Source organism: Dryobates pubescens, chromosome 13 (genome assembly GCF_014839835.1).
Source record: "Dryobates pubescens isolate bDryPub1 chromosome 13, bDryPub1.pri, whole genome shotgun sequence".
Lineage (NCBI taxonomy): Eukaryota > Metazoa > Chordata > Aves > Piciformes > Picidae > Dryobates > Dryobates pubescens.
Window position 1 is genome coordinate 14,582,101 of NC_071624.1, and position 15,434 is coordinate 14,597,534.

Consider the following 15,434-nt stretch of genomic DNA (forward strand, 5'->3'; position numbering starts at 1 on the left):
TCCTTTTCCCAGTTAGGTTTAGTGTAAAGTTGGAAAGTGCCCGCTTTGAATGCAGCGAGATTACACCTTTGTAAAATCAAATCATCTGAGTTTAGCAAAGCACTTTTTGCAGAGTCTCAGAAAAAGGTTGTACTGGACGAATAGGTTCAGGCTAATTTGGATATCAGTCAGGCCTGAGGATGATTAAAAAGATTAAAGCTGGAACATTAAGAAAATCAGATACACTGACCAGGGAGATGCCAGTAGTAGTGTAATGCCATCCAGCTCATTGTTTAACTGTGTTTTATTTCACATCTCTAAACAGACTCATAAAGCCTTTAAATCCAAAGCTATTGTGACTGTGGGGAAATTTTATGAATGTTGGGAAGGGCACATAGTGATAAAGAATAGACCTGAGACAAATGCAAAGAATAGAATAGACTATTCAGAAAGTAAGAGTTCAGTTTTTCCCCTGTAACTGATTCAAGGTGCAGAAGTAAACACAGCCTTTCTCTTAGTGAGACTGGTAAACTGCAAGCTCAGTAAGACAACGGGCCCACAATATGTCAGACTGGCTGTGTCACTGTAGAAGATTTTTCTCTTAGGATTGTTTTTCTTTCTTGTTTTTGTTGTTTTTTTTTCCTCCCTGCACACATTTAACCTGGTTTGCTTTAGTGTCTGCTTGTGCTACCACTAAAGAATAAAAAGCATAGAAAGGATAGATTTCTTGGGTTTGGCAGCGCTGATGGCTTATCCTAGCTGTAAAATCTTCGTGGAGGTACAGCTTTAATTGGCAGAAAAATATTCTAGGAAGAGATAAAAGCCTTGCATCAGTCAATAAAACTCCTTGGACAAAGCAACTGAGATTGTGCTTTGAAATATATTCTACAATAGCAGAGAGATTGACCCAACTTTATGCTGCTTTTTCATAAATAATCTATGTGGTCAGTTCATCCTTCCACTGAATAGAGTGTCAAAATTTTCATTGATCATTGAGGTAAATCAGGCATATAATACAGTGATTATAAAATACTAATTCTGTCAGGTAAGATTTATTTCATCAGAAGGATATCAGAAGTATTGGCAGAGAATAACTCAAAATTGCACCCTTAAATCTTTCAGATTCTTAAGTGTGAGAGTAATTGTTTACATAAGGGCCTCCTTTGGGACAAAATGAGTATTTGGAATTCCAGTTTTGAGTAGAGAAGGATTTGACATTGAAATAGCTATGTGAAGCGAATTAGAGGAATATAAATAGGGCTGAGGAGATAAATCTAGTTAATTTTGTTTATTACAAAAGAAAGCCCATAAGCCCCTTCTTCCCTGCAGACCCCAGAATGCTTCTGAAACTTCTAAAACTGCAGTGTATTAAGGTTTTTCTACTCTTGCCTGTACATCTATTACCATTTCTGTTAATACTGCTTAAAACACTAGAAATAAATAATCAGGAGCAGATTTGGGCAGTGGGGAGTAGGCTAGGTAGTGTGTGTGAATGGTGGTAGTTGGGAGGAAATCAGCAATTTGTACAAGTTTATTTTATTGTTTATTTATCTGTTTAATACAGACCACAATTATTTGGGATGCCCACACTGGTGAAGCCAAGCAGCAGTTTCCTTTTCATTCTGGTAAGTCTTGATCTTGATAATTCTGGGATTGTCACCTAAAAAGATGGAAAAAAAAGTGTTATTTATTAAAATAATTTTTAAAATCTGAAGTTTAATTACCTTTAATCTTCCAGGAAGTCTTTGGATACCGATTCCTGTATTCCTAGAGAATTTAGAGAATGTAAACAAAGAGAGAATTGTTCTGATCCTAAAACTTTCTAACTCAAAGTTTTCTTGCAGCTCTGAGAGAGTCTTAAGAGATAATCCAGATATTACTGACTTTCTGTAGTAGAGTGGCAGACAAATCAAGTGGGTGGGCCACAAAGGATTTTTGTGTATCAGCTATGGACTGCATTTGTCATCTTCCTGCTACAGTAGTCCCAGCTCCGTACCCCATTGTTCTGTGCTGCCTGCTGTGCCGTCCCCAATTTGTTTGGCCACAAACCAGCTGAAAGACTGGTCACTGGCCAGCTGGGATGAGAGTGCAGCCTCTCAGGAGGTCAGACAAATTGCTTTGTGGGCTGCATGCTGTGCAAGCCTGCCAGAATCAGATGGTAAATAGAATAGAGAGGATGACAAACGTGTCATTGAAGGGCCTGTAAGAAATGTGTCTTGTTTCCAGTTCTTTTTTCCACTCGCACTATGTTTTTAGTGGCATGACAACAATCAAAAACATTGATTTACTCCAAGCAATTCTGTGTGCTGTCTGCCCTAAATATCTTGGCTTGATCAAATGGAATATATTGCCTATGATTAATCTTCAAGTTACCATACCTTATAATGCTGGAATTAAGAAAGGAAATAAATCATTACCTTTTGCTGGCTGCCATCTATCAGCGGAAGCATGGACTGTTAGTGGAGATGAGCTCATGCATGATGATGTGTTAAGTTGTGGGAACCTGTGCCTTATTCTGACTCTTGAGATTTATACATAGATGACTTAACTACAGTTTGTTGTCCTCCTGCACTATCTTCCATGTAACTGTTTCATTTCAGGTATGTTCCATGTCTTAATGACTGCTGTTTTGTTTCAGCTTTTTGTGTAAGACTGGTTTTGAATCTGTTTCTCACTGTTCATAGTGCCTGATTATCTTTAGAACTGCTGTAAAATTAATGGTTGCTTCCTGTTGGCATTTGTTGTAAGGTGCATGCTGAATGTTGCAAATGAAACTCCAGCAGAATACATACCATAGTTTTAATTGTCTTTCTTTGTTCTTTTAGCACCAGCATTAGATGTTGACTGGCAGAGTAACAACACATTTGCCTCTTGCAGTACAGACATGTGTATTCACGTTTGTAAACTAGGACAAGATAGACCCATCAAAACCTTCCAGGGTCATACAGTAAGTACTGCAAAATTGAGGGTTCCTATGGGATATTTCTATTAATGAGAGATTTGGGAGCCCAGTGTACTTGTCAGCATACAGCAAGTATACCTTGTGTGGGTCTTTGGCAAGAGGTGTGCATACACAGGTGATTGTAGTTAAGGTCAAGCAGTAACTGTAATCTCTGTCATTACTGGAACAAGTCTCTCTCCCGGTTCAGCATTGTTACCAGTGCCAAGGTGGCATAGCAAAAGTGAGCTTTAGAAGAAGAAACATAGTACCTTTTAAGATTTTTCTATGTGTAGGAGCATGCATGGGAAAATGTGATAAACAGGTAGCAAAAGATTGTTGCTATTGAAGGCAAAGCTTGGAATGAAAATTAAATGTTAAAATATAATTACACAAATAACTGCTGTCCAACTTTTATCTTTGTAAGCTGTCATTTCTAATGGGAGTGAAGACTCAACTTACTCTCACTGTTCAATTTTAGAATGAAGTAAATGCAATCAAATGGGATCCAACTGGTAATCTTCTGGCTTCCTGCTCTGACGATATGACTCTAAAGGTAACAGGAGTTGGTACTGGCTCTTTGTAGGACTCGAATGTGCACTGTTAGCTTGGGCAATCCAGCAGTCTCTGTTCTTGCTGTGTCATCTAATATTTGTTCTTTTTTAATATAGCAAGATTAGGCAATCCTTTAGTCAGAGCCAAGCTTTGGTCCAGAGAACTTGCTACAAGCTGCAACTCTGAGACTTGGAGCATGATTTATTAGGTGCTTTTAGCTGTTTACAGAATCAGGTCATTAATCATTAGGCTGTCACGCTTGATGGTTGCTTTTGGTTGAAAGGAAGACCTGGAATGCATGTTGTGTAACAGATACAAGAATGTGTGGCTTCCTTTTTTCCTGGTTTTCTTCTGGTTTCCCCTCCCTTCTAGTTAAAACCTTTGGTATATTGTTTCTTAAGATGCTGTAGTCCTTGTTTTTTCCAGTGTATCAGGAGTCCGTCTGCTGTTTTCAAATGCACCTACTTTTTTCTTCCAAATAATTAGTAGTAATATGATTTCTTGTAGAACTAGGGCAACTTGTCAATGTAAAGGATACTGTAACTTACACATAGGACTTCAAGGCACACCAGAGATGCATACAAAAATACCACCAGGTTAGATTACTAGGAGAAATGGGTTTGTTCCTACTTGACAGACCTGTGTGGTTTCCACAGTGCAGGTGCTTCTGCGTTGCTCCTATCCCTGTACAGTTGATGTTATAGCTCTACGCTTGTAGAGTTTCAGGATTGGTTTTTTAATGTTTACAGTGCTGTCCTACTAGTAACTCTTGGGACAGTTAGTTCCATGTAGCTCGCCACTGTTTAGTCAGAGACGGGGAAAGGCTGAATGAACAGCTAGGTATTCTCTCCTGGGCTGGCACACAGTCAGGCTCTTGCAAATGGAAATCACCTTATCTAAATATAAACATTTAAGTATTAAGCTTCCAGTCTAAAGCTAGATGTCTAGACATCTTTAGTCGACAGTGTCTAGCACCACTGAAGGACAATTTATCCTTTCCTCAGTGAAGTGTCCAAGTCAAGTATGATGAATAAACCCTGGGGAGCATCAGTTGTTATCTGTTGGCAATGGATGGAGTCAAAATAGACAGCTTAAGTTGGGAATTTAATACTTAGGCAGCTGATGCTCAGGTGAGATGAATTCAAATCCTGGTGAGTAGGGATGAGATAACTGGGAATGTGTCACCATTTCTGGGCTCAGGCAATTAATTTCTTGGTGGTTGTTTTGAATTCAGGCCAGTCTAGAAAGAATTTACGATTTTGTTCAGGATTAACTGGAAGCCAAATTACTTGTAAATAAGTCTACACATGACTAATCACTTGTGGATTGCTTACTTTCCAATGGCAGTAGGAATGAATGTCAGGTTTTGAAACATGCTAGTGCTTTATTTATTTATCTCTTCTGATGCCAGCTTGATCTTCTCTAGGGTAGATAATATGGACTGTTTTCATCTGTTAGCTTTATGAAGAGAAGCTAGATTTTGATCCCATCAATTGAAATTGGAAATGCAATTTTAATTGTGCCTGCACATTGAAAATCAATTTTCCCTTCAGTGAGGCACCAGTCCTGAGAAGCATCATTCATTTAAACATGCACCTTAATTGCATCTTAAATACAGCTGGGCTTAAACAGTCCTGTTAGATTTTTCTAGCAAAATGTGAGCTAAAAGCACTACTAAAACAGGTATCATTAGAAAAAGCATTCAGATGTATCAAGTTTCACATTTAGCAAGAGATGTAAAAGTGTTCCCATATCCCTTTTGTAGTGGCAATGCAAATTCTTAATAGAATAAAGTTAGTTTGAAGGTTATGCAGGAGTTGGAATCCAGGAGCTGCGTGAAGTACTGAACAAACAGCTGGCAATGCAAATCCTAATAAGCCAGGAAAATGCTATCATGGTTTTTGCAATGTGCACTAATGGTTTTGTACTACCCTGTCATTTCACTCAGTCTGTGTAGCAAGAAGTTAATTTAAAAATAGGACTGTGATATTTTGTCAACTCAGACATGATCATACACATACTGCTCTTCTCATTTGAGCATCTGTTTCTATCCCTGCACTTTTCAAGGTGCTTGTAGTTAACACATGCAAATTGCTTTCTATAGACAGCACCTTTATTGCTCATTAACCTCATCAGGTACTTATAACTCAGAGAGTGGAGAATATTGGAATAACACTTGTCATAACTTCTCCTGTAACCTAGCAGTCAGAGCAAATGCTTTGAGTTGCCTAAAAGGTAGCAGTCAGGCTGCAAATTGTAAAGAAAGCTGTAAAACTTATTTTTGTACAATATTGTGCTGAATGTCTTTGTGTTTTCTTCTTTCTTGTACCATAGATCTGGAGTATGAAACAAGACAGTTGTGTCCATGATTTACAAGCACACAACAAAGAAATTTATACTATCAAATGGAGTCCCACAGGACCAGGAACAAATAACCCAAATGCCAATCTCATGTTAGCAAGGTATTGTTTAATCCTGGGTTTAAATGCCTGTTGAGCTTTATTTTAGCTTCACTCTTTATATATGTAGCTTCAGAGAATGTTTTGAAGCATGTAGAGTACTTTATAACTTTGTGTTGGTGTAAGTAACAAAAATATATCAAATTCAGATGTCATTAATCTGTGTTTTTTCCCTTGACAGTGCATCCTTCGATTCTACTGTTAGGTTATGGGATGTAGACAGAGGAATTTGTATTCATACTCTGACAAAACATCAAGAACCTGTGTACAGTGTAGCTTTCAGTCCTGATGGCAGGTACCTGGCCAGTGGCTCCTTTGATAAATGTGTACACATCTGGAACACACAGGTATAGCTCTTCTGTCTGTTTAGAAGTTTCTGGTTTGGTCTTTTCCATCAGGACCCTTCCAGCCTGTATTGCTTGATAGTGTTTTAGCTACAAAGAGCTCTGACATTCTTAACATGCTGATTTGCTTTCTCTTTTGTTCTAAGGTTACTTCTGTTAATAGATGTATATTTAATTTCTTTGTTTGAGTTCTTGCCTATGGTGAAGTAATAATTGTCTTTGCTTAGCACAACAAACAAAAGTACTAAAAAAAAACCCAACACAACAACAACAAAAAGCATTTTAAAGAATCTCCAACATATTGCAACCAAAGATTTTCTTTAGCAGTTCTGAATTTTAAACTCCTGATGAAACAGGTTTGCTGTGAAGAAAGGTTTATTGGATGTACAGCTCCAATAGCTATTTAATAGATTTCACTGAAAAGAGGAGAACATAAAGTGAGAAAAGACAACAACAACAAAATGTTTCTAAGAAAAGACTCTATGACTTCTATTGCATTTCTTGGGGGAAAAAAAACCAAGAGGCTGATTGCAAAGTGAAGTCTAAAGACCTTCTTGTTGTACAAGATGTGATCTCTGGCCCTAGGGACTGGATACTAATTTTTGAAAGGCTCATTTCAGTAATTGGGAGTAGTCATGACCAACCCCACCTTTGCCTGTCAAGCAGAGAGATCAAGATGCAATAATTGTTTATCACTGTGTCTTTTGACACAGTGCTGAGATTGTCCATGAGTTTCATCTGGACCATTTCCTCTGAGAATCTCAGCTTTTAAAAGCAGTGGGGAAGCTTTGCACATTGTACAGCTTTTACTTGCTCACCTGGAGTTTGTGACATTAATTACATCTTTTATCCCTCTTTAGACAGGTGCCCTAGTTCACAGTTATCGGGGAACAGGAGGGATTTTTGAGGTTTGCTGGAATGCAGCAGGAGACAAAGTTGGAGCAAGTGCTTCAGATGGTTCAGTAAGTGCTGCTTGATTTGATTGACATTCTAACAACAAGCATCTTCCGGAAGTCTTTTGACTAACAGTGGAGACAAAATTTCATTCTGTAGCTGAAGTGTGCATACAGCCAGCTCACCTGTGTACATTTTCACCTATAAATAGGATGCTGTAATGTTGTGAGGAGAGCAGCTTTGTTCCAGCTTAATGCATTACTTTTCAAAGCCATTCCAAACCTGCAGAAGGTGAAGATACCTCTAATCAAGATGCTCTGTCCCTACTGGGGCTTAATATGGAAATGTGTTCAGTGTACCTGATCTTTTCCTCGTAGTCTGGAAACAAATTCATTTTCACCTCTGTGCCCTTTTTGAGTGAAGGTGTTCAGTGCAGGTCATACTATTGCAGTGCATGATAGGAGTGAGTTACCTTCTACATGGCATTCAACAGAAAACCCAGCAAAGCCAAGTGCACATTTCTAAATGCTTGTAATTAAAAAGTGTCTAAAAATGACAGGAATAAAATCCTATGTTTAACTAAGCACTAATGCACCCACTGTCATCTCATAGTGGATTATTGTAGCATCACCTCCTGACTCTTCTGACATTCTCCTGCAAATTTCCATGGTAAAGTATTGTGGTGCAGCTCTTCCTAACAAGTCCAGTACTTGGGTTTTTGCTTGCCTCTTTTTTTGCTGTGTTTTTGTATGACAGGAGAAGAGGGAAAAAAAAATAAGAATTGTATTTTCAAGTGCTGTAGCTAAAAGTAACAAATGTCAGCAAAAAGCACTCCTGGTAGCTTTGTAGTCCAGAGTCCCAGGCAGAATCTTAACGCAGATGCCAAACCATTCTCTTGTCCCACATGTTTCATGCTAGACAAGAAGATTGCTTTATTAGAGTTCAGAATAGAAAATAGGAAGGTCTGAATCTTAATCAGCCTAAATTCTGGAGAATTAATTTTGGTTGGCCTTTTATATCATTTTAGTCTAGACAATCTCATAGAAGGAACAAAAGCTCAAGGCATATCTTGAGTAGAAATTATCATTTCCCCCGCGGGTGACCCTTTTATATATATGCTGTGTAACCTTTTCAGTCTTCTATTTGGCTCAAGAGGCTGATTGTACTTGCTACAGATTTGTTTTCATTTAGTTTCTGCTCTTTAGAAAATGTTTGGTTTATTTTTTCTTATATTTGCGCTCAAAAGCCTTTCTCATCTGCTCTCTTAAGTGTGCTTTCATCTGGCAATAAGCAAGCAATAGGCACATTTGAACTGATGACTAAAAGCATAGCTTGTATATGATGATATTTTACTACTAGATTTCTGTATCTGACAGAAGTACAAGCACTACTTAGTGAATATGTTGGGGAAGACTGGAACTGGAACTTGCGTACTATTAACTGGGTGTTTTTCAGAGTTCCTCTGATCAATTCCAGTATTTTCCCTCCTATGTTAAATTTCACTGTATTATATTTTTATACCCTAGATTCAAGTAAGTTCTCAGCCTTATAACATTAAGTAACAGACAAGCATCTTGTGTAAGATGTTGTTAATGTCTTGCTAGTAATTCATTAAGGCAGCAGTGCCCTTAGCTTCTGGGTCTGGCTGGGCGCTCATGAGCAAAGTGATTTTTGGTTTTGTTTCTTTTTCTTCCCACTCCAAATTTACTGTTAATAGATATAAAAATAAGCTTACACAATTGGTTTCATAGCTTTTGCTCAGGTAGTTCCCACAGAATTGTATAAAGGTGTAATATTGTGCAGTTTCTGTATGTGTGTTTCTTTTTTCTTGCAGGTTTGTGTATTAGACCTACGGAAATAGCGCTACTAGTTGGAAGCCATGGACCGACTATGAATGTGTACATAGCCAAAATGACTGTCCCTGACCCATGTACTGCTATAGTCCCAATTGAACCATGGCCAGTCCACTACAGCCAAACATAAAAGAAATATATACATATACTGTATATAAAAAAAAAAAAAGGAAAAAAAAAAAAAAAAAAAGGAGAAAAAAAAAATTACACCCTGAAGAGGATGACAGAGTTTTGTCACAGCTTGTGAATCCTGTTCACCAAGTGCTGGAATCTGCTGTGCCCCAAAATAACATTTAAAGGGTTTGGATATGAAAACCAGAAGAGAGAGCGAGAGAGAGAAAGAGAGAGAGAGAGAGAAATATACCATATACAAGAGCAGACCCATATACATACCAAATTCAGAAGATACTAATGGCAGCCTTCATTACCCCTTCCCCCATTAAATCCATTGCGACAATGGATTGTGGGGTGTTTTTTGTTTTCCTTCTCAGTAGTTGAGCAGTTTGTGTGTACAGAGAAAATGGACTTAACAGAAATCTGCAGCAGTAGTTGTTTTTTTTCCTTTGCTTTTTAACCATTGGGTTTTCTGTTTTGTTTTGGTTAAGTTTATGGATGCATGAAGTAAGGGAGTGAATTAGCTTCTTGTTTATAATTACTTTTATTTTGTTTTTCACCTTGGGAAAAAGAGAGGAAAAAAAAAAAAAAAAAAAAAAAAAAAGGTTTCCTTGAAACATATTTTAATGCATTCTTTGAAGAGGTAGAGTGAACCTGATAACGTTTGGTACATTTCTGTGGCTCCCAGAGCACAATTTCGTGAACAGAGGGAGGGTGGAAAAGGGATTACGGAGAGAGAAGAAAAAAGAAATCCTTCTTCGAGGCGTGATATTTCACGTCCTGCTCATCTACGAAGCACGACAGTAATGGGTATAATGCTATGTTTTATTTTTCTGGTGACATGGCTGAAATGCAGTAGTTTTCTTATTTGGGACATAATTCTGCCAATCTCGAGAACAGAAGGGCACAAAAATACAGAAAAGAAAAAGACGGGGATGCAAAATGAAAGATAAAAAAAAGAAAAGAAAATAAACAGCAAAAAAATAAAAAGATAAAAAAGGAAAAAAAAAACCAAACCTGAAAAGACAAAAAAAGAGGAAAACAAAAAGTTGCATCTTCTGTTGCTTTAAGACCATAGCTAAAATATGGTTAAATTGTGCACTATTGTGAAAAAAGGAGCAAAGTATAGCTGGGGGATTGTTTTCAAGAGGTTAAGATCTTTCTGGACAAGGGTTCATGCCACAGCTTCTCTGAGAGTTGCCCATCATTATTTGTAGGAGCTTAGATGTATAATTGTAACCAAACTCCAGTATTAAAAGTATCTCATGTAATTTTTATTTTTATTTTTTTTTCCTTTATTAAAAATAAAATCTTTGGCATATATTTGATAACACTGCCATTAAGAGGCAAAATGTTTACTACCTTAGATTTAAAAAAAACAAACAAAAAAAAAAACAAAAAAAATCAACAACAACAAAAAAAACACAAACACCTTAAACAGAGGACTTGCTTCAAGTTTATTTTAATAGCAGTGATTCAGCTTATTTAAAAGATGAATACTTGCACTAATTCCCCTGCTGCTCCAGTCCTGCAGTTTATCGTATCTTGTGACTACATTTTTGGGTTTTTTTCCAAATATAGGGTAGATGTTAAGCTGCTATTTTTTTAATAATCACTACTATATAGTGTCTTTTACTCTGTTTACAATATCAAGTATTTTTCTTACGATGACAAGATGTATATGGCAAACCTTTTTTTTCTGCTCATGTGACTAAAAGTATACCGGTAGTGATTTTCTTTGTAAATGATAGCATGAGGTTGTGTTTCCGCGTTTGTGTAGTCGAAAAGGTTGCATCGTGTCTTGCATAGGATTCCAAGAGTGTAAATTTGTAAAAAAAGAGAGGTTGTCAAATTTATGTCACAGGCATTTTACTTAAGGAATGGTTTATATTACAGAGCTTTGCAAAGTTACCAGTTTTATAACACTATCTCAATCACAAATAATTTTGTGGCTTATGATTGCTAGTCTCTGACCGATGTAGTTTTATTTTTTGTTTCCATTTTGAGGTTTGGTTGTTTGGGTTTGGTTCTCCTCCCCCCCCCAAATTAGGCATAAATTGATTGAATTGAGATAATGCAGCTTTGACATTTTAACCATTGTTCTTTAGGCATCGATTTCTGCTATTTCCATGGAATAAGCACGACTTGAAGCAAGTCTGAGTTTGGCTAAGGTAGGGTAGCAATTTGCCAGTGGTAAAGAGAAGTCAACAATACATTCTTTATATATACCCCAGGATTATAATACTATCATACACAGCATTTAAAACCAACAAACAGTCATATCCATAGAGACAGTCATCTGTGGTGGTTCAGTGCCAGCTACTTTTAGGGTTTTGGAACATATTACAAATGTTTAGAGCAATTACCCTGTGAGTTTCGATGTGTAGGAAACCTAATATATTGAGTGTCTGGCACTTGAAATATTGCTTTTATTGCTGGAGGTCCATGACTGTGGCTGACCTCTGTCATTTAATGAAAAAAAAAATAAAAATAAAAAAAAAATAATAAAAATTCTGTGCAATAATTTTAAACTGTGCTCCCAGGAATAGACACAAATGTTTTGAGTACGTTTAAGCTGCATTTTTCGTTTAGCAATGCATTTGTCAATTGCACTGAATTTAAACCTGAAAGTCAGAAGTGATTCTTGATAGTACTTTTGTATTTTAATATGGACAGTTTATTCATTTTCATAAAAGTTATTGGAAGATTCTTTCAGCCAATCTAAACAATTGTGGTGGAATTCTGTGACATAGCTGCAAAATCACACAGCCATGTTTTAGGGTATTGCCATTTTCCTCTTTCTCAATCGTCAGCCGTTTTGGTTATAATTCTAGTTGCTTAAGCATAGTACCACATGCTCAGAAATAGCTACAACAGAGCTTCAGTATCACAGGTCCAGAGTTTTCAGGTGCTTGAAGCACAGTCCAGCAGGAATGTCAGATCTGTTGACTCGAGTGCTCTGGATGCTCAGGCTGAGACCCCCCCCAACCTGGTGTTCATCAGCAGTGCCCCACTGTAGTGGAGTGGTGCCAGGTTCCACTCTCTATCTGGCCAATAGGTATTTTATTGTTGTCCTTCACTAGCATGCCACAGTGCTGCTCCTGCTCACACCTCTTCTCGCCTCTTCGTCTATACACTGTTCAATGCATGCATGCAAGGTGTGCTGGGTTCTGTGATTATGTGAAGCAAAAAGGAAAAGAAAAAAACAAGAGAACCCTGACATTATTATCTTTTATAGCACAAAGACCTCATAGTCAAGAGTGAGGTAGACTGTCCAAATTGTTCCTTTAAATTGAGAATGCCAAATATCAGGAAAACCCTAATTTCGTCTAAATGTGTGCACACGCTTAGTTTTCTAAGTGTAAAGGCAAACATGTGCATAAGCCTTTGCATATATTACAGATCCTATTTTTTCCAGTTCAGCACGTTAATGGGCAAATATCCAAACAGAGGATAAAAAGAAGGGGAAAAACCAGGCTCAGAGTTAATGATGATTAATTAACTGCTCATGAGTTCGCTGTCTTTATATGCATCCATCTCAGAATCCTGTTTCTCACTTCTGCATAATTAGGTCCAGGTTTCTGTAGAGTTCCTCTCTTTCTATTTTTACTTTACCTGTTTCTGCATTTTTAAATTGATGTAAAGATTCCCAACCAGTGGACTTCTTAGTGTAGTTAAGAGAATATCTAGGTCCTCATAAAAGCTTTTTTAGACTCTTTGTAATGTTGATAAACTCAGTTTATTCTGGGACTACAATTGTGCAGGGTTATTTAGCGTGTCTACTAGATGATTGGAAATCTTATATGAAACACTAAAAGTGCCTCTTTTTCTGGGTTGGGTGGAGGGAGGTAATAGTTACCAGAGTCAGAATGACATGGCATTTGGAAGCATGTTTCTTGATTTCATGACACTTTAATGCATCTTGAGAGAAAGGCCAAAGATTTCTACCAATTTTAATTAATTTTCATTTTAAAAAGCACTCCTTTTTCCTTACACTGCTTACCTCATGCTAGGGTATTTAATGGGACATTATACCTTTGAAATGTTCTTTGTGTTTAGGAAGAATACTAGGTGGCATTGGGCTGTTGTGTCAGTTTGCCTACAGAGAATTTTAGCAGCTGATGCATTTAGTTCTGCTGCATGAAGGAATTTCAGTCAAATGGCAAACTGGGTTTTTCAGCTTGTAAATAAAAGGTTGTATGCTTTTGCCTGTTTAGTGAAGAGGAGCCTTGGGACCTGATTTTTTTTCCAACTGTTTCTTAACCAGAAATCCCATTGTCTTTCACTTTGTGAGAAAACCTTGCCAGAATAAGCATTGGAGGCGTTGAGTCTATGTGCTGCTGTGTGCCGCGTAGGTGAAACCAGCCGCATCTCACTCGAGTCACGGCTCCTCTGGGCTTCGGTGGGAGTTTGCCAGAGCAGGGCCTGTCGGATTTAGCCCAGTGTTCCTTTTTCATTGACAAGCGTGATAGCTTCTCCCTTCACAAGGTCCTGTAGAGCCATTCCCCAGTGGGATCAGTTTCACACTCTCCAGAAGTCTGAAGAAAGCAGAAGCAACATTGTGGCATGTTAGAAGCAAATAAGGCTTCGGGAGACAGCAGTAAATCTCCATCAAGATCCCTGATATTTTCCTTAGGGAGAGAGCCATGGAGCAGCCTTCACTTCTCCCTCTAGAGAAAGCTCTGAAATACCACGTTCTGTGAAAGTGTGACTGTCTTCACTGTCAGTCTGATGGCAGGCAGATGAACCAGGAAAATCTGCCGTTTCCTGCAGGTTGCAGATTTAGTGTTAATAGTGCTTCAGATCAGTAGTTTTGAGTACATAATTCGCTTTTTTCTCTGCCTTTAAGTTTGAAGCTTGACAATAACTTTGAGGCATGTTTTTGTTTCCTTTTATTTTTTAAGATAATCATTCATTTTTACTTCATAATGTTTTTTGACATTTGTGGGTAAATACAAGAAAACAGTCTGCATGTTGTTGCTAGTCCAGTGTACTTTGCAATCTTGTCCTCAACAGACTGCAGTGTGCAGAACAGTAATTCTAGAATACAGAAGTAATTTTCTCTCTCTCCTGACATGGACATTGTAGTTGTAATGGTTTCATTTGGAGTTACAAATCCTTTGGGTCTAATTCTGTGAGCCTACCTATAGCACTGGATTAAAATGTCTGCATCATTTCTTCAGTTATCCAGTTAAATTACGACTGTTGTAAAAGTGTAAACCAGCCCATGACAGTTTTTTGTACTTGTTTAAAGGACTTTTATTGTTCAGTTTTCATGATTATTGTCTGAAGAAGACTGACATAGATGTTCTATACTGTCCTGGACCATGTTAATTACACTTTATGATGTATTTTGGTTCTACATCACAATGATTTGTCCCCAAGGCCCTTATATCCCTTCTAGGCACATTTTCTGTTGCAGTTTCCCTTTGCATTGTATTGCTTTGACAACTGTAATTTGAATCAGATCTGAAAGAGGTCCAGAATAAAATATATTTTGATATTACCTTGGCTGAATGTTATATACCAGTAATTGTAATGCTTGCTGCAGAAGAGTTCCAGATGCTGAAACACTGTACTATACTGTTTGGCACATTTCCACTGAAGGGAGTTTGTAAGGAGCAGTGGGAGGTGCTACACTGTACAGCTCCACACTCCTTATGAACATGTGATAGATCCTCTGAAATGGTGAAGCTATTCCTCTGCCACCACTATGCCTTTGATTTAGATGAACTGATTCCTCATGTGTGTGTTTTATTTGCTCAATCTTCTCTTGCCCATGCACTTGTGGAAGAGGAACTGGGTCTAATGGCACTCAGCAGCTACGTCCCAGCTGTTTAGAAGACTCTGGAGGCATGGGAGCAGGCTCTATGGTAACAGAGTCACATCGGAGAGATTGGTTCTGACAGAGTGATTCAGTGTGGTTATGTGAAGGAAGGTTATTTCATTTACTGTATTTCAGGTGCTTGAAATGGTTTGCATTTACAGATGAAATAACAAGCACCCATCTGTGCATAATGATGTTTTAATTCCTTTAGAATAACGGGTCATGTCATAATCCAAGAAAGGCAGCCTGGAGGGTTTATTTTCAATGCCGCTAGAACTCTTAAGGTGAAATAGCTGCTTTTCCACGCAGGCTGTTTAGTTGCTAGAATATGTTCAAAAACAATAGCTGTCTCATTTCACTAATGTTATCAAAATCCGTTTATTTTAACACACTGAAAATGACACAGAGTGATTGCAAACAGAGGAGGGGCTGTTATTTTGCACATGTAAAACCAGTCTTGAATTCCATTCC

General features: G+C 37.8%; 1 protein-coding gene across 6 annotated transcripts in view; it reads left to right on the forward strand.

The window, feature by feature from the left end:
• Positions 1-9,726, forward strand: part of TBL1XR1 (TBL1X/Y related 1) — a 114,907-nt gene extending 105,181 nt beyond the window's left edge. For all 6 annotated transcript variants that reach the window (XM_054166648.1, XM_054166649.1, XM_054166650.1 and 3 more), the window contains 7 exons: positions 1,544-1,604; positions 2,805-2,926; positions 3,399-3,473; positions 5,807-5,934; positions 6,113-6,278; positions 7,136-7,237; positions 9,004-9,726. In XM_054166648.1, coding sequence (XP_054022623.1) covers positions 1,544-1,604; positions 2,805-2,926; positions 3,399-3,473; positions 5,807-5,934; positions 6,113-6,278; positions 7,136-7,237; positions 9,004-9,030 — 681 coding nt within the window. In that variant the 3' untranslated portion in view covers positions 9,031-9,726. The remainder of the gene's footprint in view (positions 1-1,543; positions 1,605-2,804; positions 2,927-3,398; positions 3,474-5,806; positions 5,935-6,112; positions 6,279-7,135; positions 7,238-9,003) is intronic.
• The last annotated feature ends 5,708 nt before the right edge of the window (positions 9,727-15,434 follow it).